The sequence below is a fragment of the Ambystoma mexicanum genome, chromosome 6q (genome assembly GCF_040938575.1).
Source record: "Ambystoma mexicanum isolate Mex_15411 chromosome 6q, UKY_AmexF1_1, whole genome shotgun sequence".
Classification (NCBI taxonomy): domain Eukaryota; kingdom Metazoa; phylum Chordata; class Amphibia; order Caudata; family Ambystomatidae; genus Ambystoma; species Ambystoma mexicanum.
In genome coordinates this window covers 487,194,808-487,222,538 of record NC_090937.1, presented here as the reverse complement: position 1 = coordinate 487,222,538, position 27,731 = coordinate 487,194,808, and the positions used below count along the sequence as shown (strand labels likewise).

The window sequence follows — 27,731 nt, the reverse complement described above, 5'->3', positions numbered from 1 at the left end:
TCAGCATCTGCTCTGACCATCAAACTCATTTATGCCATAAAACATCGACTAAAAACCTAAGCAGGCTCCAAATAGTGCAAAATAATGCCCTCCGCGCTGCACTACACATCCCCAAAACTGACCATATTTCACAGGCCAGAAGACTCTTCCATTGGCTCCCAGTCAAGGAAAGAATCAACTTTAAAATTCTCACTCTCACACACAAGTGCATCAATCACACAGCACTGGCCTACTTAGCTGAAACTATAACAAAGAACTCCTCCATTCGTCCTAGAAGAAGCCATCATGCCAACCAACTCGAGTACCCACTGTAAGAGCCAAAGCCGGCGGCATTGGCTTCCCACACATCGCACCTAAACTATGGAATGCCCTCCCCAACTCACTCCGAGCAGAACCATCCCTGTACTCCTTTCGCAAATCCCTCAAAACTACACTATTCAACCAACATCCTCCCGCCTTCACCTACACTTGCTCTCATACGTCTTCTACGAAATGTGTCCTGTAATGAAAACTGCTTTGTAACCATCTTCCTTCCATTGTAACCAGATTATGTCTTCATGTAACAGCACCACGATACCCCCGGGCTGACGTGCGCTTTAAATAAATTCGAATAAATAAATAATAAATAAATTGATTCATCAACTCCATTGCCCAAGCTGGGGTTCACTTTGCTCCTACACCAGTCACAGAACGTAGACATCAATCAATGTAGTTATAACATCCATGGTGTCCTTATATGAAAATCGAAGGACGAATTCACCAGGAAGGAATTAGCAGGCAACTTGACAACTTGGAGAAGTTGAGAGGCATTAGATCAATATTTAATTCCCCAGGCTTGGAAATATACAGGAGGCAGCGCCCATTGCCATATCTTGGTCGCAAACAGGGGAGGGGGTGCACGAACAGCCACTCAACGTGACTCAGGTCGAGGATCTTCCAGGGGTTGCTGAAAGACACCCATTGTGGCTATTTGCAGACTGGGGAGTCCCCACCGGGAATATTCCCTCAGATACTGGCCTTTCCTCTTCGGCATCCCAAAATATGTCCAACGTGATATATACACTAACAATATGAGTGATTTGAAAATAATTGCTTCTAAAACAGTGGTCATTCTGAAATTGGCGTCAATCTTGGAAGAAATTATAATTGTTAATTCTGGAGTGGAGCCAGCCAACACTAATAAGGTGGGGACAGGTCTGCAGAAGAAGAAAACAAAGAATCTTAAGAGCCTCTAGGAGGAATAAATCATGCAGGACATTTTTGAGGAATTTGAAACCGGTTTCCATTTCTCAAGGAGGGAATAATATCAGATAAACAAATCAAGCGCCGAAGGAGCTAACCATGATGGGACTCCGAATCACAAACTGGTGAGATAGTGGAACTTATCTATGCGGCAGAGGTTTCAACCAAGTCCACAATTAGCATAACGAGAGAAACCAACACGGTCCAGGCAGTACTGGGGATTGACACAACTTGGAGAGGCTCAACGAGAGAGACTAAGGAACATCCAGTTTCAACAACCATGATGTAGAGGGGGTAACCTGTGGTTTATAGTGTGTTGCGAGGAACGGGCTCCGGGGGCCTGGAACCGAGCTTGGGAGACTTCAAAACTAAACCATGGGGTGCCATATTTAATGTGAATGGGGCCAATAGTCCTGGTACCAGATACCCTTGTGATTCTCAAGTGCCGACAGAGAACGGACGAATGAGGGCAGGTGGCCCAAAAAAGGGACTTAGTGGGTAAACCATGCGGTTCCCCTCGTCAAAAACTTGAGTGTATCCTCAATGAAGGGCCGAATCTAGTGCTTAACAGAGCTAATGTTCTAGCTCTTTGCTGAGATCCTTGCTCTTCAGGCAATTGTCTCAAAGGACACAGCCCTCCTCGAATTTATTGATGAAACTACTGACCAAGTTCTCTTGGTCATTGTGTCTAGAATTGTATCCGAGGTAATAATGAATGAGGCCACTCAACTACGCATGATGGGCTTTGATATTCAACCTCACTGGCCTTCTGGAAAACTATGCCCTAATAATTCAAACAGCCTGGAGTGGACTACGGCCCATCGAGTTTTTACAATCATTGTGAGTAATGAGGACCAGGGAGGTAAGGTACAGGTTAAACCGGAATCCAGTGCTGGGTGCAGTGACTGGTCATGTTTGGCAGGAGCGCTGAACATATCAACCTGTACCCTTGCCACTTGTACTGGTAAACTGTAGACTGGAGGGTTATTTGAGGATTGCATCATGGAACACTAGAGGCCACATGGTTCTGTTAACTAATTCAAAATTGGTGGACGATTTAAAATGCTTTAACATGGTTTTGTTACAAGAGACCTGGCTACTTTATCCCCCTGTCTTGGCCGGCTTTAAAATAGATGATCAACTGGCAAAAAAGAACACGAAGGGTCATCCCTATGGTGGGTTATTGACAGGCGTTAAACCTGAATCGAAATTGAAATGGTGTAATAGGCGTGAAATACAGACAGGGTCCCTTTGTCTTGTGGATTCAAATAGATTGCTGTAGTGTTCCACTGCTGGTGGTCAACATACTGGAATGAGGGTGTGGGGCCACTAAATACGTTTTTGGAGACACACTGTGACCACACAGTAAATTGGACAGAAGGAGCCGAGTTGGGAAGGGGGGTGGGGGCTACATACAGCTTGAGATTTCAACTCCTCCTGTCCTGTATCAGAGGACTTGGATGATGAGTGTTGCACCCCGGTCATCTCCTTCGGTTCAAGGTCAGAAATGGGGAACAGTGGGCTGCTGCCCTTGGCTTTCTGACTATTCTGAGTTAATGGCAGCTTTAAGGGGGATGAAAAACTGCATTACATCTGGGTAAGAGGTAACAAGGAAGCTGTTTTGGACTACATGCAGTTGACGTCTTGCTCTACTCAAGGTGTCAAAGTTTCAAGGTTGGTGCAGCTATGACAGGCGATCAGAAGATTTAGTTGCAGAATTTGAGACAACAGCCACAGAGGCTGCTCCAGAAGGTCTGACAATGAATTCAGGAGGGAATAGGATCAAATGGAATGTTCAAATTGAATGAGGAATTTGGGGTTATCCGGGAATGTTCCACTGAAGAATATAGGAAACATACATTCTCAGTGGCCGAAGTCCATCTGTTACTCTGTATCATCATTGACAGACTCCCTCCTTGTCTGGATAGTGTTCATTCAACTTATGTAGGTATGGAGGGGGCCGTAAATCTATTTTTGAACCGATGTTGGGACATACTATTGTACAGCCGATCAAGATGATGTCTTGGCCTGCATTAAGAAAGCCAGTCGTACTTGCGCCGCTGCGCCCAACTGATTAAAAAACCTGGTACTAAAATCAGATCCCCAGGGTTGGGCGAATATGCTCTGCCTTATTTTAAACAACGTCCTTATGACGGGCACTGCCCTTCCTCTTGGGAAACCTCTAACGTGGTGCCAATTTACAAGCGCGGTCCAAGAACAAACCCAAAAAACTACAGCCCATCATGGTGATGGACGCAGATAGTAAGATCTTCACGTCCATCACCATGATAATAATAGACTGGGCTAAGAGTGTGGGAAGGTTCCAGAGGTTTCAAACAGGCTTCCGTAAGAATCGGGGTACAGACGTAAACAGGCTCCTGGTAATACGCCTACAAGATTTGGTCTGGTACGAACGATTCCATTTACATAGCCTCAATAGATCTCACAGAGGCATTCGACATGTCAGTCGTCAGAGGCGGTGGACTAAACATAGTTCATGGGGAATGTCATCACCACTGTTAAAGGTATTGGTAAGTTTGCATAACAACTCGAATATTCAAGTGCAATTGAACATGCAGGGTGGATTATCCAAGAAGATCACGATCACCACTGGTTTGAGACAAGGGTGCATTTTAGCATCTTGTCTCTTCAAAATGTAAGTTTTAGATGCAGATGACTTTGATTAGGGAGGCCTTTGCACCACCACGACTGGCAGGTGTAAAAATAACACCGGCACAGTGTACACCCCTGATTTCATCTTGTACGACTGTACACCCATCCGCCTACAGAAATTGATTACGAACATCTTGGTACAAGCAAGAGAGAATGCCCTCTGCATAAACACCAAAAAATCCAAAGATCATAAGAATGACTAAATTTAGTAGACAGATGAAATTCCCCTGGTTCCCGGATAATTCAAGGGATGAGATTTGTCGTAATATGATCTATCTGGGGTTTTCAGTCCTTGATAAACCGAATAAAGCTTAGGTCAAGGATTTTGTGTGGAGGAAGGCTCTTGATATAAAAGGTCAAATGCACAAAATTGACAATAAGTATGGTAAATGTGCATTGCGAGAAGTGTTAGGATTCGGTGAGAGCAAAGTAGTGCCCACAATTCTATACGGACTGGAGGCTTTTCACCTGTAGGCATGTAACTATTTGGAATGAGTGGAGGCACCAATATGAAGGAAGGTTCGACGCCTACCTAATTGTATTCAGATAACCTGAGGTACGAACTAGGCTTGAAGATCACGATCACTACTGGTTTGAGACAAGGGTGCATTTTAGCATCTTGTCTCTTCAAAATGTAAGTTTCAGATGCGGATGACTTTGATTAGGGAGGCCTTTGCACCACCACAACTACCTAACAGTTCGTTTTGAACTGCGCATCTTGGCCATATATCATAGAATCCTTGACTCCCCGAAAGATTCCCTTTATGAGGACTTAAATTCTTCTTTGTTGGGAAGGAGTCTGCACACTGTTAATCACCTGGTGGAAACCTGTAATAAATGGCTGAACAAACTGGGGCTGACAAAGAAAAATCAATTGGTTAATCCATATAGTGTAAAACATCGACTGTACTATCAGGACTGGATAAAGACCCTGGAATCCATGCATGGTTACCCATTGCTAGAACACCAGCGCCATGAGCATAAACTAATGGGGGTTGTGGCTTCTTATTTGAATGTATATCCCTCAGCTAAGGCAAGGAATGATTACATGTGATTCAGATACAATGTCCATCCCACTAGACAGATTCTGGTTCGCAAAGGAGTCATGTTAACAGGATGCCTACTTCAGATTGTGTAAATTGCAGACCAAAATGGAGACACTGCAGCATATCTCTCTCTATTCTGTAAAGCGCTAATTATTATGAGACTTTTGTATTTTGAGAAAACTGTTGTCTGGCTTGAAAAAACTGACATTGACAATGATTGGTCCAGACTAATGGGTGGTTCTCCCACCTCAGTGGAGGGAGTGGCAGTTGTGGGTTTTCCGAGTTACATAAAATTGGGGATTGAACCATTACAAACCTGAAAGCTTTTCCCTGTTAAAGGATAGTGGGAAGGCAATTTGGGGTTGGCATTCTTTTTGATTTTCTTTTTCTTCTTATAGATTAATACATATGATTTTATTCTAATTGATTTTTTCTGTAAACTATGTATTTTAATTTCTTTTCCTAGTTCAATTTTCTTTTGTTCTAGAATGCCAAAAGGTTAACATGCAATTCAATCAAATGCTAAATATTTTTTAAAAAAAAATACATTTGATCTGTTGCAGTCCCATCACCATGTATGTCCCAGATTGCATTAAAAATAGAGTAAATGTCCGACTCTGCGAGCACATGATTCTGATCCGCCTCACCGCCGCCGATGGAACTTGTATGACCCCATCTTAAATGACATGGCGGTAAGGGATTCCATTGCTAGGTCGATTAAAAATGTCTTCCCGGAAAACAGGAATGAGGACACATCCCAAGCCAACACTTTGGACGCCATGAAGGCTTTGCTGAGAGGGGAACTGATTGCTCAAGGTGCAGCCTTTTATAAGCATAGACGTGTAGCCCGCACAGCCCTGGAGAATGAGATCCTTGAAGCTGAGGCCAGCCACAAGCGGAAGGGTTGGTCCCCGAAATCCTATTGGGCTTTGCAGGCGGCACGGAAGGCGAGGCCACGGCACACTTGCTAACCAAAACCAAACAATGGTATTACGCCAAAAGCAATAAAGCAAAAAAAACTGTTGGTGGAAAAAGCTCGCCAAGGCCAAGAAAAGAAACACCATTTTGGGCCTCTGCGACCTCCATGGCACGGTCCAATTTGGCACGGTCCAATTTGCGGAACGAGACAAAGGTGGCCCACCTTTCAGAGATGACGACAGCATCTCCAAGAGACCAAACTGAACAACGAGATTACTTGCAAGGTGCTAGCCTTCCACACCTCAATGCTGCGGCAAGGGAAAGTCTCAACACCCCTATTACAGGTGAGGAAGTCGATCCAGCCATTATGGGCCTTAAACCCAGCACTCTGGGCCCAGATGGATACTCCACTCGATTTTATAAAATGTTCCGCACCCAGTTGGTGGCCCCCCTGACACTTCTCTTTAACCCCTTTGCCACCACAGGAAGTATGACCCCCTCCATGCAGGAGTCGAACACGGTCCTCATTCTCAAAAAAAAGACCCCAGGGACAATGGCTCATACAGGCCCATCTCCTTGCTAAACCTCAATGCCAATATTTACTCTACGATCCTGGCATATCCCTTGGCACTGGTCCTCCCTGTTATCATAGACCCGGAACAGACGGGTTTCATAACTCATAGGCCAACGAGAGACAACATTCGCAGAGCCCTGAATTTAAAAGATGTCGCTAACCAAGAATCCCAATAACTTGACCTGCTGGCCCTAGACGCAACCAAAGACTTTGATAAGAGTGGACTGGACTTTCCTGCCCCTCTCCCTAGAAGCTTTTCATTTTGGACCAACATTCCAAAAGCTGGTCCTGGCTAATTACCACTCCCCTAACGCCCTCCTGATCTATCTGATCCCTCTTACGTGTGGAAAGAGACAAGGGTGCCCCTTATGCCCCCTGCTGTTTGCCCTAGCCATGGAGCCCTTGACCCAACGCATCCGCTTGAATCCTCGGTTTAAAAGCCCACAAGTAGGCCCCTCCCAACGCAAGATTGCTCTTTACCCCGACGATGTGCTGTTAACCATCACTGACACTGCAGCTTCCATGAAATCGGCCCTAGCCGAAATTCAGAGGTTCGGTTGGGTGGCAGGTTTTGCCATCAACTTTGAGAAGTCAGTGGCCTTGGGGGTGGGGCTAGGTCCAGGGGAAAGAGAATCCCTAGAGAAGCAATGCGTGGGGGTGCAGATTCCAGGCCGTCCGGCAGACGTCTATCAGGCAAACTTTCCCCCCCTGTTTGATGAGCTGGAAAAAGACCTTAATCGCTGGCTCTAGCAAGAGATCTCGCTGCTAGGCCGCATCACGGCTTGCAAGATTAATCTCCTCCCACAGTTCCTCTATGCTTGCTCCTCTTTACCCATCTCGATCCCGCTCCCCCCCCCTGCAGCGTCTGCACAGAAAGATGATTAGCTTTATCTGGAGGGGCAGGAAGCCACGAATTCCCCCAGAGAACTATGATGGGCAGTCCCAAATTGGGTGGACTGGCCGTGACCTCCGTAGATATCAGAAAGCAGCACAACTAGCCCACCTTCAGGCATGGGGGATTGCCTCAGGGCGACCAAAGTGGGTGGAGATTGAACAATTGCGACTCCATCTCCCTCTTCGCTTTCTCCCATACATCCCCCCTTCACTGCGCCGACCATTCTGGCCTTTACTAAACACCTGGTGAAAGCCTGGGACTACGGCACGGAAGCATAGGGGCACCTCGGGGGGGCCTGGGTTCATCCTCTCTAATCTTTCACAACCCGGCCTTCTCGCCGGGCTCCTGCCCCTTGAACTTTCGGAACTGGGTGGCTGGAGGCCTTGAATCCCTAGGGCAACTATGAGGACGGCCGCCCAAGCTCCTTTGAGCAATGCGAGGTGATGTTCCGATTAGTGGAAACGGACAGGTTCACCTACTCAACTGCGGCATTGGTGTTCCCATCCCCTGACTCGAACGGTGGCAACGCGAGCTCCCACTCCACTAGAACTCACTGCGAACGTCCTGCGAGCCCGGGGGAAGATCTCTGCTCTATAAATTACTGCAAGATAACCCTTTCGTCACCACGCCCTCTTATATGTCTCAATGGGAGGCAGACCCAGGACACACCATAGAGGATCAGGCTTGTGTAGACAAGCTGCTCCTACAATTGTACTACCCCCCACTCCGCCTACACCACTTTCATCAGGCTCTAGATCCCCAATGTTGGCCTTTCTGCGGATCTCCGGGGTCCTATTTCCATATGTGGTATTCTTGCCTTAAGGTTAGAGAATTTTGGTCCCAATGCCTCGCCACGATAAAAGATATTACGGCGGAGTCGTGCGCAGAGTCAGTCTGCGTCAGTCCACTTGCCTTTTCTGGGTTGTGAGGAGCTGCAGCTACGTGTCCGGCCAAGTGTTTTGCTACGTGTTCTAAATTAAGCACTGCTGCTTTAACCCTGCTGGCTGCGGGCTGTGACTACATAACTCCACGTCAAGCACGGAGCGCGCGCGGAGTCGTGCGCAGAGTCAGTCTGCGTCAGTCCGCGACTGGCAGCTCTGCGCACAAAGTTTTGCGAAATGACTGCTCAAACTGGCCATGGGGGCCCCCAAACAAGGCACAAAACAATACAACAACGGCGGATGCAGAATCCGTGGACAGCCTTGAAGGCAGACTCTGTTTCTGTGTCTTCAAAGGTAAGCTCTGTTATAAAGAGACCCGCGTCCAAAGTATCACCTGTAACTGCAGATCTAACGGTTGATATGCTCCAACTAGCAGCACCGGTGCTGCTTGTGTCTCCTGCATCTACAACTGTTACCTCGCTTGAGATCGCTGCGACCGTAGTGACCACCTCTCCCCTCGCTGACCCTGAAGCTTTGATCGCAAATACATCGTGCTCAAACGCCAGAGCGAAGAGCGCGGAACGGTCAAAGAAAGATTGCGCCGCGACCTCTGTAGAGCTTGTGAGCACTGATTTACAATCCATCTCTGCTCACAAAAACTCCAATGTCTGTGGGCAATCCGCATTTTTGTTCTAGTGTGTAACTAATCAAACAGTTCCCGTGGCGGTACAAATCACGCTCAAACCCAATGCAGAGGAGGCTACGCCTGTGTCTGTGATTGTGTCCGACAAATCAGAAGCGAGTGCTCCCACTGCGAATGATGTCGGGCACTCAGACGTTTCCTTACAACGACCACTACTAACCCTAACCAACCTACTTCCAATCTCTTTAGATTCTTCACGATCATCTCAGCCTAACTATACATTCCAGCCAACGTTAAACTCAATAGAAAACACGGAGGAATTTTTTACGCCTTTCGAAATTACAGACGCAGAAATTATGGAAGCCTCGCAAGACGAGGAACGAATCGACAACTTGATTGCACTCGATGGGCTAACGCGAATTGTGATGCCTTTGATTAAAGATCCTGAGGCTGTGGTTAATGCTCCCTCGCTCGCTGAAGCTGAAACTCGTCATATACATAAAACTCAATCGAGTGCCTCATTGGAACCCAAATTCTTAACTGTTAACTCTAGGACGACGAAAGTAACAACGCCACACAGTTTTCCGGATTGCATTTTGACAAAACGAGCAAAGGAATATGCGATGCCAGGCATCATTCAGCCTACTCATGGGCCTACGAATTGTCATGCTAATCAAGTTCAAGTAACTTATCAACCCAGTCGCAACTCCGACACTGCAAGTGATTACTTGCACAGATCACGTGAAACTCCCGATCGTGGTCTGATAGGGAAAAGAAACCAAATGTGTCCAAAATCATGCGACAAAAGAAATAGTGGTGGTGCAGACGATAGCTCCACTAACACAACCTATATCAAGACGAGATTTCACACTTCCAATATGGCCTCCTCTAGTACCCCAAGAAATGTGAATCCACAGCCAAAACCTTCACAACTTCCACAGAACATCTCTGTCACTGCAGCAGCGAATATGTCGTCTTCTAGTGAGCATCAAATAGAAAACACAAATTGCTCACATTCATCTTCGGCGGACAAAACTACTACCGACTCAAAACCAAGTCTCTCCTCAGCTGCAGCGATGCAGATCTATAACAACGTTCTAGCAGCTTCTTCTGCAGCCCTGCTTCAGTTTCTGAAGATGTACGAGTCACTGCAGGAGGCCTACAAAGACCAGACATCACTGATCTTATCCCTCAAGGAAAAAATGGACCAATTTGACAGTGTGACAAATTTTTTTACAATCACAACTGTCTCAGGAAGCTGAACATACGACGCGATGGCAAGAACGTTTGAGCGACCTCGCAGCTCGGCATCATTGTCAAAATGACACCTTATCTGATGGGTTACTTGAAGCTGTGAAATGGATGAGACATTCATCAACCATGATGAGTTCAAACATCGTTCCAATAAACCCTCAAGCATCCATACGATCAACCAAGGTCTCAATACCATCGCAAACACGACCACAAAACATAAACGATTCTGTTCTACCTTTGAAGTCAACAGCCGTAGAAACATCCTCCATTGTTCCTGCTGTCAACGATGGAGAAAGAAACTTGGCTGTGCCCTTGCCTGCATTTGCTCCCGTGTCAACGTTGAGCGACCAAGTACCCTATTCAGCCATAAGTGCGCAACTCTAATTGCCTTTGACTTCTTTTGGAATCTTCGAAGGCGCGGCAAAAGCCATAAAGGTCTCCACGACTTCTGATCAAAAAGCCTTGCTAACATATGGTCGACAATCAGCCTCTGCGAAGAGAACATATGCTACCAAAAAACGCGCTAGCAACGCGAAGTCACAGAAATTCATCAGAAACACAATGCCAGAAAACAGGTCAGTTTCATCCAGCAGAACAGAATTACCAAAGTCCAGCAAAGAAAACATTGCTCATGCGGACAACGATCCTGGAGGTCATGGGCGTCTCACTGTTCCAGTGAGCAAACGACAAAGAGTGGAATCAGACCGCGAAAGCCGAATGAGTAAGTTATCGGACGAAGAAATCGATCTCTGCAATCTTTCAACCTACTCCGACGATGCTGTATCCAGTAACCCCATTATTGTCCCTATTGTGGTGCCTGATGACGCTCTTCACGAACTGCCACACAGAACAAACCCTGATGTGGACGAAGACATGAACCATAAAAATGGGCTGACGAATTTGAGGCCATCCTCCAACTGGCTAGCGCGGCTGAATCCCAAATACACACGCTTCCAAGAAAAGAAGCAAGCTCGTTACATCTCTCATGCCTCCTCATCTCTAAGAAACGGCTCAAGCCCGACGAACTGTAAACTGAGATTACAAAATCTAAATCGAGAAGATTGTGATCTAAACCTGAATCGCAATAATGTACTGAAATTATTTGCCTGTATTCCATCTCTACGAACGATTTTATCTGAAGACATACGAATTGTTGAATATGCAACAGAAAAACGCTGTGACCAGGTTCTACTACATATTACCTCGGTCTCAGTTCGAAACACTATTGTGAAAGCCTCAGAGGAATTGTTAGCGTTTGGGTTCGACATCTCTGTGGAACCTACGAGCACAAGACTCGATAGGTCAAACACAAGCGGACAAAAAACTTCTCAAGAAACGCAAAAGCAAAGATGTGCCGAGCTACGCAGAGCCATGACCACCAAGGAGAACCCAAGATCAAACAATAACCACTCTGCCAAAATCACTACCCATAATAAGGATGCTGAACGACGTTAGCCACTAGGGATTGGAAACAAGTGCACTCGTGAATTCATCTCCTGGAATACTCGAGGATTCGTTCACTTTTTCAACAAATTTGACGTCGATCTAGAAAAAGTCTTCGTCATCTGTCTGCAGGAGACCTGGTTATGTGACCCTCCGTCACGAGATGGCTTTTTGACATTATTATACCCTGCAATCAAAAATCTAAAGGGGTCGACCATCTTCTGGTTTACTAATGATGATTAAAATAAACACCAGGTGGCGTCTTGTTGATTCCTCTAATCCCAATCCTTTTGTGCAGAGTGCACTGCTTCAGACAACAGATGAAAATTTAGACACAAGGAAACATTTGCTTGTCTTAAACGGATATTGGAATCCAAACAAAATCAGCACCAAAAATTTTATAAACGCAATAACATCTTGCATTGACAAATCACTAACTGTCAACAAGAATCTATCTATAATTTGTGCAGGTGATCTAAATTGTTCATGGTTTAAACACGATCTTGCCACGAAGACGTTTAAACGATTAACTCGAGATGAAGAAAAAAGTCGAGAGTTCAAGTGGAGACAGGCACTACGGAATCGAAACTGCTATATGGTAAATGGTCAAGCTACAGGGGATCAACCCCCTCAGTCAACTTGGTCATCTCAGAATGCGCAGTCAATAATTGACTACTTCTGGATATCTCAACATTTTTTTGAAAGCGATCTGACACTGTCAATAAGAACTATGCCAAGCAGTGATCACAAGCTTCTCAGACTGGCCTGCACGGTAGAATGGTAATTCGAACAAAGAACCTACGAACCTATAATCTCCGTAAATACTGGCGGAAATCGTCTTAGAATCGACAGTCCTAAGATCGAAAAACTACGCCAGCAATTTTGTCAGGACAGCGATCTGTCCGTGAACTACGCTCCCTTGCTTCTGGACTTTATCACAACAAAAGCTGCTAATCGCATAATGGGTGCAACTCACAAACATCTTTCGTCCTTGATCCTGACTCAAGCTAAACAGATTATGCGACGCGACATTAGAGCCCTAAAGAAGTCTGATAAGTCAGCCAGCGCGACAACTGCAATCAAAGCTGCAATACGGGTGCGTCGCCAAGCATACCGTAACTGGTTGAAATCTCAGAAACTAATAATTGAGCAAGACAAAGCTGAGCATCTGATGAAACATCTAATTCAGAAGAATTTACGGGAAATCTGGATAATCCTGAATACAGGCAATTCGAGACATCATCAAATACCATCCAACACGATTGATGCCGATACATGGGAACACAACACTTTACTAACATCTTCAATAAACCATCTCATGAAGACATAAGTATACCCATAAATGAGTTAACATCTTGGAATTTTCAAATAACCGCGGAAGAGATCAGTGCTGCAATACGGGCCCTTAAAAGCTTGCATGCTGCAGGTCCAGATCTAATATCTAACATGATGCTGAAGAAGAACGAACAACAATGGGCTATATTTATTGTACAATTATTTGCACGCCTGTCCAAATCAATGACGATACCAGACTCCTGGCGTGTGGCGATCATAGTGCCAATTTATAAAAAGGGCAACCGGGCTGATACAACCAACTATCGCCCGATTGCCCTGTTGGACACCATAGGAAAAATCTTCGCCTCTTTTTTACGACAAAGGCTAACGGCATGGTCCATACAAGAGCAAATAATTGACATCCGGCAAACAGGCTTTACAAAAGGCGTAGGTGTGGAGGTAAACCTGCTGCTAATAAATATATTAAAACTTGAAAGCCTAAAAGCAAAATCGAGATTATACTTGGCATTCATCGATCTGAGGGGTGCCTTTGACAGTGTAAACCGCAGCAAACTGTGGTAAAAATTAATAAATTGGAAGTGTCCGAGTGACCTGGTTGCACCAATAAGAGCTCTACACACAGAGACTACCATCAAAATAAGATTAAACAATCAAGGCTTACTATCTAAGCCGATCTCAACAAACTCAGGTGTGAAACAGGGATGCCCACTAGCAGCCGAACTTTTCAAATTGTTCATTTCTGACCTCCCAGCATATCGTAAGGATGTGCGTTGTTTTCCACCGAAACTGAACATTAATGAAATAGGATGCATAATCTACGCTGACGACGTGGTTTTGTTGGACCAAACACAGATAGGTCTGCAACGCCAGTTAACAAATCTTCGTGATTATCTAAAAAAAAATGACTTGGAGCTAAACATCGAAAAATCCAAGATTGTCATCATTGGTCAACGACGCACCAACGAACAGAAAGCCTTTGCGTGGAAAATTAACGACAATCGACTTGATGTAGTCAATTCGATCAGATATTTGGGAATAACATTCAATAATTCAGTGCATGAACATCATTGGAAGGTTGACATGGTCAACAGAATGACTCAATACAGCATTCAAGGCCAGCTGCTGAATAGAAACTTTGGAAAGTTCACCCTAGCACCAGTCCTGACCTTTTACATCCAAAAAGTGATTCCTGCAATTACCTTTGGTTCAGAGGCTGGTTGGAACATCGATGCCCTGTTTTGGCAAAAGCTAGAAGGGATCTACTGGCGGCGAGTCCTGAAGCTCCCTCCATACATCTCGATGATCCACATAAGACATGAACTCTCCTTAAATTCGTTACACACTCACGTAATGTGGAAATCACTAATGGCACTACGTAAAATGAATCTGATCCCCATAGCGCCAGCATTTGAAATCTTTGCTGAGGAAAAAACTACAGGAAATTCGAAACTGCTAGACGAGTGGAAACAAATAATGATATCAACCTTATCTAATGCAGATCTGACCTTGCATGACCTGGTGACGAGACCACAATCCATAAAAACAAAATTTGAACAATGGTGCTGGATAAAGAACAACGAGCGACGTTTGCAGTTGAAGACCACTCTAGATTCTGGAATCGGAGAACACAAACTAAATGTTACAAGTAGATATCTAACGAACTGTCCATCTCGTCACCATCGCGAGCAGTTTCTAAGACTTCGACTAAATGCAATCAAAACAAAGGAAATGATGTGGGGTCGTCATTTTAAAGAAGCTAAGGATAATCGATGTCGCTTCTGTCATAGCGAAATAGAATCCTTAGAACATCTCATCACCAAATGCACGAAGACCACCTCAAAGAGGACGCAACACCTAGGAGAACATATTCCAGTAGACTGTAACACTCGAGATTGGTGGTCCTACATTGTAGCCGGTCACAGCATAAAATTAAGCTGTGCGGTAATGGACTACATAGACGCTTTAAATCTTGAAGACCTGCAAATGATTCTATGAAATTGAATCTTTCTTCCCTTTTAGATTATTCTATGCAGCACCGTGAATTGGCTTTTGGCTGGATGAATTTTGATGAATGCTGTTACTTTGTAATAAAAGTCTGATGCCACACTGTTCAATGTGGCACTACAGGCTGACGTTTCAAAAAAAAAAAAAAAAAAAAAAAAAAAAGATATTACCCAAGTGGCAATCTCTCTGGCTCCCAAAAACATCCTTCTTGGGATCCCGATTCCGGGCCCCTACCCGAGAAAGACTGCCCTCATAACCCAACTCTTGCTGGCGGCAAAAATGACCGTAGCCCGTACTTGGAAGTCTGCTGAAGACCCTCTAATCACGCTCTGGTGGATTAAGATTTGAGACATTCTGAAAGCCAAGAAGGTTACTGCAGCCAGGGGGGGATGGGGGGGCACCATGCACCGCTTTGTGAACATTTGGGCGCCACTCTTGGACTATGATCAGAACTACCTGACTTATAAACCGCGCCTAATTGCGAGGGCCCTGCACCCGGATGACGAACAATTGGCACTATGTCTGGCCCAGACGGACTGAGAGTCAAACTGACATGCGGGGCAATCGGGGTTGCGTTCTGATGCCGAGGCTTGGTGTTGTATTTAATTGTTAATCTATGTGATCACCTGTGTGCTGTCCTATAAATAAACAAATAAAAATATTTTTTTTTTTAAAAAAGAGTAAATACTGCCTGTAGCTGTGTCATTTCTAGTAAAAGTGAGAAACTAGCTTTGACTTGCTGATGTCCAGTTCTCCATTTGTCCCAATTGCTGCAAGGCAGCCAATTTTTATGGTGCAACTTGCTTTGGTCTGCAGGAGTCCAGCTCCATGTATGTTCCCTTACAGGCATCCAAGTGAAGTTTCCATTTGGGTAAAAGTGGAAAAACAATAGTCACAGCTTATTTTTTTTCAGAGCAAAACAAGTGCTAATATAGATAAAATTATAAAACCAGGAGCCTTCCGGACCAGAAGTTGAATTTAATTTATGTGCCACAACTGTGCAGGAACAGAAAAAAATAAGAATTGGTGGAGCTGTGAACATTGTTGGATTTGATGTTGATCATAAGCAGTGAGCATTGGTTGACTGGCTGTGTGAAGCCAAACGCCACCTGGTCCAGAACAGTAGAATTCTAGAGGAACTTGATTTGACATGGGTGAACAATTCAGCTACTTTCAATACTTAAGTTAACGGGAGCTGCAAGAGCATACAACACTACTTCCTTTTCAAAAAGGGGCTGCCAGTGTCTGCATTTGCTTGGGGTAAAAAGTAAAAGCAATACCAACTAAGATGTTCACAGCCAAAGGTCAAACCTCGGCAGGGGAGATTGAGGTGCAGTGAAATGCTCTCATGGCGATATTCTAGTTGGAAGGTGTGTCCAACCCACTGGTAGTAATGACCCAACCCAGGAGCTGAAAAAAAAATTAAGTGCTTCTGGTAGTGGTGTGCGAAAATCGTGCCGGCAAAATGGAATTGGCAAAATTCGCCAACAGTTCTGCCAGCTAGATGAATTTCCACCTTTTTTACTGCACTTTTGGTGGGTTTCTTTGTGGCCTGAAACACATAAAACTGAAATTTCAGCTAAGGATGAAATTTAAAGTAGTAAAACACCTTTCCTACCCAAAATATTTTTTTAAAAACAAAGTTTGCGGAAAAATTCTATGAAATTGGCAGATTCGGCAAAACTTGCCAGGAATCTGCCAATTATCCTGCATAGTGTAATTAGCCATTTTCACCCACACCTTTGTTAAGGTTCTTTCTGATGGATTCAACTTCCACAATGTCCTCATCTTAGATATTTCAAAGGCAGCGTCAGCTGACAGGAGAATCTTTTTCCACCAGCAGGGGTCAAGTTGTGACTCGGCTGGTCCTTCCGGTGTTGCGGCATCCAGTGGCCCGCTGTCGCTCCTGTGGCTTCTGCTTCGGTTCTCCCGGCTGCCATCAGGCCTGCGGGTTGCACTACTTCGGTTCCTTGCTGCAGACAAGGTAAGGAGGTGTGGTAGAGGCCCTGCAACTCTGACACCTTAAGCGTGGTGAGGGTTGGTTCCCTCCTCTCTCCCCTGACAGGCCTGTCACACTTTCTCCTATCTGAAGGGAGGTTCAACGTCAAAGGCCTCAAATTGACTATTGAGGCCTGGACAACCAGCTCTATGAGGTACAGGTGTGCGGATATAAACGGCTGATCGCCTCTAGTGGTTTTATACTTTTTGGTAAAGTCACAGATGACCACCAGTGTCTAGCACAGAGGCTTGCCATAGTGTCATGATCCTACATCTCCCGAGGTGGGCCAGGACTTTACCCTCTCCTCCGAATGAATCAGTGTCATGCCCATGTCTGCGCTGTAGCTTCTTGTGGGAGGATGAGGAATGAGACTAACTGTAAGAGTGTGTTCTCTTTTTTTATCTTTTATACCATATGCATTCCCAGTAATCTCTATTCTCCGAAGTGAGCCCCTCGGCATCAACTGCTGAAGATTTTGTGACAGGGCTGGCTGGCGACATAGAAGGGGGCCTTCCTAGTGTCAGTTTGGCCAAACGTTCTCTCAAGGGTTTCGGGTTCATGGACTTATAGGAGCAGATTTGCTCCATATGTTCCACCGCAGACACCACACACAGATTTGTGGGTCTGTGATGGACGATTTAGAGCTGCAGTCCCAGCACAGCTTGAACCATGACATAGTGATGCCACAAAGATTTGGTTGAAAAATAAGCTTTGTTCAGACATCGGGCTAAGCATGCAGAACAAAGTAATGAGGTATGGGGGCGTAGTGCATGCTATATGTACGATCGCTGATGTCACATCAGGAGTCAAGGAGTGGCATGGTTGAGGTATTAAGGAGTCGAGGAGACTAAGCCGAGCCGCGCTACACCCCTTTTCCAAGCAACTGATGCTGAGCGATTGATCTATCAAGATGAGGAATCTGTGGCAGAATGCAATCTACTCATCTTAAACTTTATTCAGTGAACTGTGAAAGGAAGGAATCCATTATAAATACATTTCTTCATAAAGCAAACATTTCTCCTTATGATTCACTGCTATGCAGAGTGAGTCCTGCGGATAAAGGTGCACATGATCAATAATGAATGGACTAACGGAGAAACAAAGAAACAGATAGTCTTCTGTCAACCTCTCTAGTGCCGCCGGGGTTAGAGGTGGGTTGTAATTCCCCGCAATGAAGATATTGTTAATGTAACAAACAGCTTCACAAGCTCATTGGAGGTGTTTGTGTCTCAAGATATGCAAACTGAAAGAAACCGCACACATGTCAATGGCCTTTCTGAGATCCAAGATGGCAGGAAGCCTTCAAAAGACCTTGGGTCGACTCCTTTACAAGCCACATAACCCACAGCAAATTAACCAATCACAAAGTCACCCAGCCATCAGTATACACAGGCGTTTCCTATATTCTTAAGCACTTACCAAAGAAAAGATCGGGATGCCTATAAAAAGCTGTCAGTTCAGGCAGGCAGTGACAAACCGTCTAGTAGAAGTTTGAGGAAGGAGAATGGGGAGAAAGATGGATACTAGGAGAGCGTTGAGGGAAAGTATTAAAGTGATTGAAAAAAGAGCGACTCATCTAGAAGAGAGATTTGGAGGTTGGCGGGAGAGTAGGCTGGAGGAAATGTTGGTAGCATCTGTAGAGAGGCTAGGTTGGAGGAAAAGAACCATCAGGATTAAAAGAGACAAAGAAAAGGAAGGCGACTTGACATCAGTGGTGAAGTTTCAAGAAAAAACAGAGGGGGAAGACAAAGCTAACATAACAGGAGGAGGTTGGAGAGAACAGGTACCCCATTCCCGAGAGAAGAACAAGTTACTTCTTACCTTGTAACGTTCTTTCGACGGGATGTTCCTCCGACGTATTCCTCATCTTAGATATCTCCTTCCAGCTCTGCTGGCCTCGGAAATTTTTTTCTCTAGGGGGCGCTGCGCGTCGATGTCCTCCGATTCGATGTCCCTCGACAGCCGCGGTATTGACGTCATCCTGGCTATAAAGGCCGCGCGCAGCGCCCGTTGCTCAATTACGCTTTGTAGCCCACAATAATGATTTCTGGACTAAACTAATCACCCTGAAGGAGCGTAAGCTGCAACAACAAGGGAAGTAGAACTGCGGGGATGGATGGGAGGGTCGATGAGGAATACGTCGGAGCAACATCCCGTCGAAAGAACGTTACAAGGTAAGAAGTAACTTGTTCTTCGAAGGGATTGTGTCCTCCGACGTATTCCTCATCTTAGATAGGCTCCCATAGCAGTATTCTAATATTGGAGGAGGGAGTACTGACTTCATGCTGTCTTCTATTGATGAATAGAATGCAGTACAGCCCTTCCAAACCTAGTCTCTTGACTGGAGCAGGAATCCAAGTTGTAAAATCTTGTAAAGGTATGGACAGACGACCATGTAGCGGCCGCACAGATGTCTTTAACCGGCACACCTCTTTTGAGGGCCGATGAAGCTGCAATACCTCTGGTCGAATGAGCCCTAAGGTTTTGAGGGGGCTCTTTTCCTGCTAGTTTATAACATTCCAGAATGGCTAGAATGATCCATCTGGAAATGGTCTGCTTAGTTATTGGTAACACCAGCTTGTGACCTGTGTAACCTACAAACAGCTGGTCTGCATGTCTTATCCTGGCTAGTCTACTGATGTAAAAACTTAAAGCCCTTCTAGGGTCTAGCCTGTGTAACCTCTCTTCCTCTTTCCCCGGGTCAGGAGGAGGATAGAAAGATGGTAGGGTAATCTTCTGAGTGATATGGAATTTAGAAACCACCTTTGGGAGGAAATTAGGCTTCACTTGCAGGACAACTTTGTCTTTGTGAAAGATAGTGTGAGGGGGTTTACAAGAAAGAGCTTGTAATTCGCTCACCCTTCTAGCAGATGTAAGTGCTATTAATAAAACAGTTTTAGGGGTAAGGAATCTTAACGAACAAGAATGGAGTGGTTCGAAAGGTGTGCCCATCAGGAAAGTTAGGACTAAGTTTAAATCCCATAGGGGAACTTGGAATGGTCTTGGGGGATAAACATTGGTTAACCCCTTTAGAAATTGTATTACCAAGGGTAACTTGAAAAAGGATGGGTCTTCCGCACTGCGCTTAAAGATGGATAGCGCTGCGAGATAGCCCTTAATGGTGCCAACTTGAAGGCCTGAATTTGCCAAATATAGTAGGAAGGACAAAACCATTGGTGTACCACATGAAAAAGGGTCGATATTCTGTTCTCTACACCAGCTGCAAAATCTGTTCCAACGGCAGCGGTATAAAGACTTTGTTGCTGGCCTCCTTGCCGAAAGCAACACGTCCATAAAATCATCAGGGAGGTCCCAATCCTTGTACCTCAGCCTTTCAGAAGCCAAGCGTGAAGGTTGAGGGTTTTGATGTCTGGATGGAGAACCTGACCTCCCTTCTGTGAGAGCAGATTCTCTCTGAGTGGAAGTCGAATTGGAGGGCAGATGGACAAGTCTAGAAGGTCCGGGTACCACGTTCTCCTGGCCCAATCCGGGGCAATTAGGATCATGGTTCTCCGGAATCTTCTCAACCCCCTGATCATTTGAGGAATGACAGGGACCGGAGGGAACGCGTACAGAAGCGGAAACTCCCAGTCCACTATGAACGCGTCTCCCAGAGCGCCTCTATGGGGGAAATTCCCTTGAGCAGAACAGATCGCACTTCCTGTTGAGGCTGGTGGCCAACAGATCTACCTGAGGGGTTCCCCAAAGGGCGAAGATCTCTTGAAGGACTTCCTGAGCTAGCTCCCACTCGTGGGAGACTGTGCTCTGCCTGCTCAGAGCGTCCGCTGTCAAGCTCTTCTCTCCGGCTATGTGAACTGCCGATAGAGAGATTCCTTCTTGGATTGCCCAAAACCAGAGCTGCATCGCCTCTCTGCACAGGGGTAGTGATCCTACGCCTCCTCTTTTGTTGAGGTAATGCATGGCCACCGTGTTGTCCGTCATTATCAGGACGTTTTTCCCATGTACAGCTGGCAGGAACGCCTTCAGCGCAAGTCTGATGGCTCTCAGCTGTAACAGGTTGATATGTAGTCTGGACTCCGATGGAGACCAACGACCGCTGATGGTCAAGTCAGGGCTCCCCACCCCGTGAGTGAGGCATCCGTGACTACTGTTATCTCCGGCCAGGGTTGCCAAAACTGTTCTCCTTTCAGAATGTTCTCCTGACAGGCCCACCACTAAAGGTCTCGAGCCACCCTGTCAGGAACCTGAGGCTGGGAGACGTTGGGCATGTTGGAACGTGGTAACCATCTGTAGAATATCTTGAGCCCTCACCTCTGGTGGCGAGGCTTTTCCCAGGGAAGTGTCCAGGATCGCTCCTATGAACTGGAGTCTCTGCGATGGTATCATTTGTGACTTCTTTAAATTGAGGGAGAAGCCCAGTCTGTGAAGGGAGTGGCACACGTGATTTAGCTGGATCTGAGCTTGTTCCGAAGAAACAGCCCTGATCAACCAATCGTCCAGGTAGGGGTAGACGTGTATCCCTTCCCTCCTTAGACTTGCCGCCACTACCGACATTAACTTGGTGAAGACCCTCGGGCGGAGGTCAGCCCAAATGGCAGCACTTGAAATTGATAGTGAGAGTTGCCAATTGCGAACCTCAGGTATTTCCTGTGTTTGAGATGGATAGGCACATGGAAATAAGCGTCCTGAAGTTCTAGAGATACCAACCAGTCCTGGAACTGAAGGGCCTGGAGGATCTGAGAAAGAGTGACCATCTTGAATTTGTCTTTCCTGAGGAATTTGTTCAATTCTCGCAAGTCCAAGATGGGCCTCAGTCCTCCGTCTTTCTTTGGAACGAGAAAGTAAGGGGAGTACCAGCCCTCGTTCCTCTCCGCTACAGGTACCGGTTCTATGGCACCTTTCTCTAGCAGGTCCAAAATTTCCTGCAAGAGGAGCGGATCTGGAGCTTTTTGAGAGCTGATCCCCGGTGGATGACTCTGAGGTATACATAGGAAAGGCAGGCAGTAACCTTGGGCAACTGTCTCCAATGCCCAAGCATCTGATGTGATAGCCTGCCATACCGCCAGATGTTGAGTCAACCTGCCTCCTACAGGTGTCCTGTGAGGGAAGTCCTCAGAGTGGTTTTGGGGCGGCTGATGCAGATGCCGATGGTAAAGAGGCACCTGCTGTTGCTGCGGCTTTTGAATATCTACCCCGTCCACCTCGGCTAGTTCTTCTTTGTCCCCTTTGAGCCTGTCGTCCTCTACCTCTTCCGAACGCGGAGTAGAAGCGAAAGGACTTGCCCTTCGCAGAGGTTCCTGTGGGACGAAAAGTTGTCTGACGGATTGCAGCGCCTAGGGATTTTGCTGCTGCTTTTGAAGTTTGCAGTTTCTCTAAACTGTCATCCGCCCTTTTTCCCGAACAAAGAAGAGCCATCGAATGGCATGTTCAAGAGCCTGGCTTGCACATCTGGGGCAAAACCAGACTTTCTCAACCAAGCGAATCTCCTAGTTGTTGTACTTGCCGCCATTGCTCTGCTGATACTGTCAGCTGAATCAATGCCCATCTGGAGGGATTCGCACATAGCGTCTTTACCGTCCTGTATAATATTCAGGAACGCATCCCTTTCTTCTCCCTCCGGGATGCAGTCAGCCGCTGTAGAAGCACACTCCCAAAGTGTATGGCTAAATCTAGCAAGGGTGCAAGTAGCATTAACAGATTTTAACGGCATGCTACATGCCGAAAAAACTTTCTTTGCCATAGCATCATATTTTTTATCGTCCCTGTCCTGTGGGACGGTAGGATAAGCCGTCTTGACATCGGTATAGGATGCTGCCTGTACCACCAGACTTTCTGGGGATGGGTGTTTAGACAAAAACTCCGGGTCTGTAGAGGATACCCTGTACTTTGTAGACAGTTTTTTATTTACTGCCGGTACGACATCTGGGGTTTCCCAGTTTGTCATAATCTTCCTCTGAAGAGCTTTATGAAAAGGCACCACAGGATCCTCCTGTGGGCCTTTGTCAAGAATATCCGTGAGGTCATCTTGTTTGAAAGATTGTGAAGGTGTAGACCACCCCATAAACTCTGTGATCCTGGCCATTAAGGCTCTATAGGGGGTTTCAGCATGTTCCCCCGGGTCTGGCCTAGCAGACTCCACCTCAGGGGAGGTGTCTAACCCACTTGCCTCATGTAAGGAATCATGAAGATCCTTTAACCTGCGTTCTTCAGAGGAAAATTCCTCTCTAATTGGGGTTACAGGTCCCTGCAACTCAAATGTGTCTTCCTGTTCGGACAATTCACCCTCTTCCATAATTGAGGACATAGTTCTCAATTGTTCTGAACTCATAAAGGGTGTAAACCCCATTTCCAAGGCAGAGGGTGCCGAACTTGTCATAATCGGCCTCGAAAACGTCGATGTCGTCGACGCCGTAGGCTTCGAGCGTGGCGTCGAAAACAAAGGCGGAGGCCTTGAAGACCTCGACAGAATTGGGATTCTGCTCGACAATCTCGAAGCCATCGACGTCGAGGACCTGGGGATAGTCACTGGGTGTGTCGTAACCGTGACTTTTCTTGGCGTCGACACCGGTGTCGAAGCTGGCGTCGAGTCGACAGACTCGTGTGTCGAAGGTCCCTTCGACAACGGCGTCGAAGACATCGACCTCGACGGAACCTTAGTAGACGGCGTCGACGGAACCTTTGAGGAAGGTTTGGAGGTCATAGTCCTACTCGAGGGTTCGTGACGCGCTCGAGAGGTTTCCTTCGCCGGGTACTGCGCCTCGCAGCGTTTTTGACCTTCGGGTCTTTCGACCAGTGCATCGCTCTCGGCAGTCTTCGAGGGGGTCGAGGCCGCTTTCTCGAAGACGCTCATCATGTTTTTGCAGAATTCCTCCCATTCAGCCCGGGAACTATGTTTCGTGGGGCACGGGATTCTCTTTGGTGAAACAGAGGAAGAGGAAGACGGAGAAGGGGATCTTCGACGTCTCCTCTTCGAGTGCTTCGATCTCGAGGAGTGATGAGACCCACTCCGAGATCTGGAGCGCGAATGGTGACGAGGAGACGAATGTCTCGACTTCGTCGACGAAGAAGCAGCGTTAAAGTCTTACCTTTCTCCAGCTTCCCCCTACGCTCCTTCAGGGCCTTAGCTGTCATGGACATACAGTCCTCGCACTCCGAACAATGGTGTTCAGCTCCCAAACACCACAGACAAACTCTGTGAGGGCCAGTCAGCGACATCTTTTTCCCACAATCTCGGCATTTTTTGAAGCCGTATCGAGGACTTGTCGGTTCCGACGAAGAAGCCATCGAGTACGGATCGAATAACTCTAGGTAAATAGGTTTAACCTGACAAAACTGAGCAACGGTATTCCGAGGCACTGAGTAAGCGCGGAAAAACAGAACTGAGCAACGGGCGCTGCGCGCGGCCTTTATAGCCAGGATGACGTCGATACGGCGGCTGTCGAGGGACATCGACTCGGAGGACGTCGACGCGCAGCGCCCTCTAGAGAACATTTTTTCCGAGGCCAGCAGAGCTGGAAGGAGATATCTAAGATGAGGAATACGTCGGAGGACACAATCCCTTCGAATGCCCACTTTGGTTAGACCAGGTAGGAACTTAAGGGGGGCAGGGGAGAGAGGGTGAGGTAGACATAAGACACTGCAATAGGATCTCAAAGGTTAACAGAAATTACGACATAGCTGGTGAGCAAGGTGGTGTCCCATTGACGAGGATGCTAGCGTAGGAAGGTGTTTATTTTAAAAAGTGCAACTAGGGAAAATCCCTAAGGCCCTAGGGGAGTATATGTCAGTGCTGGAAAGACTCACCTAGAACCATGACATCCGTAAAAAGACCTTCAGCATTTTCCAAATCTGGAGAATACTGCTCTAGTAGGGCCTATCATCGCATTTAAAGACCAGGGTTCAGGAAACCTACACATTTGCAACCTTTTGACAAAGTCATGGCCCATCGATTAGACAATCTAGCTGGGGTTGTTGTAATTTTTTTTAAAGAGACTTTTTGATTATGATTGTAGACGTAGCCTACAAGTTCTTTGCTGTTGCTGATGTCAGAATAAAATCTCAGTTTTGAAAGAACATATACGCCGGTCTATGGCACATCTGAACAGAAGCGCTGCAACCAGTGAATTGCAGAGACACGCAGCTCAGAGGACAAGAAAAACCAGAAAATACTTATAAAACAGAAGTATACATGGGCATCTGATCACAGCTCATTAAAATCACATTCCAGAGCATTTAGTGTTACTTTATGGTACCTTTGCTTCCAGGGAAGATGCAGTTTGTATTTTGATTGAAGTCTCCTGAATATTTAAAGAATATGTTGACATTTGATTCCTTAAGTCATCTACCAATTGTTTGTGCTGCCCAAGTTCTTCCACAGTTCTCTTTAGAGCATCTTCAGTTGCTCTCAACTGAAAGAAAGTAAAATGATTGGCAGTCAGAAGAAAAAGCAAAGGGACATGCTTCAGCGAAATAAATTGTAGCGATTTACGCTTGGAATGTTAACTTTAAAGAATTCAATCTGTTTCAACTGTTATATAAAGCAGTGGTCAAAAACTATTCAAAACAAGCTTTCATGGCCCATAGAAAGACAAATTACTTGCCTCTTTTCTCTCTGATGGATAGTCTACCAATTGACTCATCTTTGATATCCATCTCCCTGCGCAGCAGCTCTTCGGAAACGTTTCCACCGCCAGGGTACTCAGCACAGCTCTGACCAATGTATCTCCATGCCAGATATGACATTGGGTCAGTACATATAGAGTCGCCACACACCCCTTGACTTCAGTTCCACCCTTTTTCCCCCTACCACTATGAGGGACTGCAGAACCAAGGTGCGTAAGTTTTCCAGCAAGCAGAATAGTTTGGCAGGACGAGGAATCCATGGGAGGAACATCCATTACACAGAGGTAAGAAATTAGTTCTTCTAATTGATTCCTTGCTTCTACAGATTATTCATCTTTGATAAACTGCGGTAGCACTACATTCGTCTGGATGAGTGAGGATAGGAAGGACACCAACTACATGAGAAAACTCCAAGACTGCTCTACCAAAATGAGCGTGCTGCCTTGACTGACAATGCAAGCAGTAATGCTTACCAAATGTGTGCTTACCACCTTGGCTGTGTCTGTTTAGTCACATCGCTGACAACACGAGCACCGGCACAACCAAAAAATACTTCCCATCTGTCCTGATCTCCTTCATCAGAGACGTAGCAGCTGAGTGCCCGCACCCGTTCCAGCCAATGGAATCGCTACTCTGCCTTAGAAGGATGAGGAATAAGAAAAAAGGCAAGAAGATTGATCTTCTGAGAGAGATGGAAATCGGAGAGTACCATTGGAAGGAAGGCTGGCTTCAATCTCTGGAGCCTCTCCCTCTTCCTTGGAAGGACGAGGAGGGGAAAAACATGGGAAGGCCCACACTTTAAGCAATGTGCAATTCTGAAACAACTTTCAGCAAGAACTTGTAGCATACCTTCAAGGACAGCTTTTCCTTGACCTTCAGGACGAACACCTTACAAGAGATTGCTTGCAGCTGAACCTCACCTTCTCTTTGGAGAAAAACCAATAGGGTGGTTTAACTGGTAACACCTGGAGCTCACTAACCAGTCTAGTGTAAGTAATGGTGACCAGGAAAAACACTTTATGGGTGAGTAATCTTAAGGAACAAGAATTAAGTGTCTCAAATGGAGCACCCATAAGAAACTTTAACACTACATTCAAGTCCGAAGCCAAACAAAAAACTGGTGTGGGGAAAACAGATGACACAATCCCCATAGAAATTGCATGACTGTGGGGGACTGTGATAGACTAGCTTTGGTCCGGAGTACTCTTGAAAACCAAAAAGGCTGCAAGATACCGCTTCATAGTGATAATCTGTAGGCCCATCTGGACTAAAGCAGAAAACTAAGTACAGAGGATGTGGAAAAGGTGAAAGGGTGTAGATCCCTCTCCCTGCACCAAGCTGAAAACTACCACCACCTGCAGGCAATAATGGATTAGGTGGCAGGTGCCCTAGCAGAGAGAAGCACGTCCAAGATGTCCTCCGATAAAGAACTAATTATACCTCTACCTTTCAGCAGTCAGGCATGACGGTTCAAGGCTGGTTCGTATTCGTCGTTCCAATTGGGAGAGGCGGTCAGCTCTTTAAGAAAGGTGGCAGGGAGGGCAGGTGGACATGTCCATCAACTATGGGGGGCATGTTCTCTTGGCCCAGTCCAGAGCGATCAAAATCATTGTGGACACAAACATGCAAAGCTTCATAGTAATCGGCAGTATGACAGGCATCCACAGTAATGCATAGAGTAGGTCAAAATCCCATTGTACCGTCAGAGTTTCTCAGAGATCTCGGTCACAGAAATTCACTTGAACAGAACCATTTGCACTTCCTGTTCACATTGGAAATTAAGCGGTAACCTGAGGAGTCCCCCAACAGGAGAATACTTCCTCCAGAACTGCCCAACTGAACTCACACTTACAGAAGGCCGAAGTCGGTCTGCTCAAGGCATCCACAATGATGAGCTGCCATCAGAGGCACATTGTTCTCTAGAATCCAGAACCACAGTTGCATTGCTACTCTGCATAGAAGCAAGAATCCCACACTCGCTAATTTGTTGAGATAGTGCATGGCATACTGTCTGTAAGGAACAGAATAGTCATCCCCTGTACCGAAGAAACAAAGGCAAGCAGGCCCGGAGTGTGCTCTCTCACCTCCAGGAAATTGGTGTGTTCTGGACATTCTGACGGAGACCACAGGTTGCTCACCTTTTGGTCTTGTTAGCGCCCCAATCTTTCACAGACGTGCCTGCAAGTAGTACCAGGGTTGTCAAAACACTGCCCCTTTTCGACGGCTATCTCTCTGGGACCACAATTCCAGTCGGGACACATTCTCTGAGACCTGAAGATC

The 27,731-nt window shown here is 46.1% G+C and overlaps 1 protein-coding gene across 5 annotated transcripts in view; it reads right to left on the bottom strand.

Moving 5' to 3' along the window:
• CENPE (centromere protein E) overlaps window positions 1–27,731 on the bottom strand; it is a 2,471,681-nt gene that overhangs the window by 761,992 nt on the left and 1,681,958 nt on the right. For 4 of the 5 annotated variants that reach the window (XM_069630968.1, XM_069630972.1, XM_069630971.1 and 1 more), the window contains one exon: window positions 25,082–25,237. The exons of the other annotated variant lie outside the window; for it this stretch is intronic. In XM_069630968.1, the coding sequence (XP_069487069.1) occupies window positions 25,082–25,237 (156 nt within the window). The remainder of the gene's footprint in view (window positions 1–25,081; window positions 25,238–27,731) is intronic. 5 annotated transcript variants of the gene reach the window in all.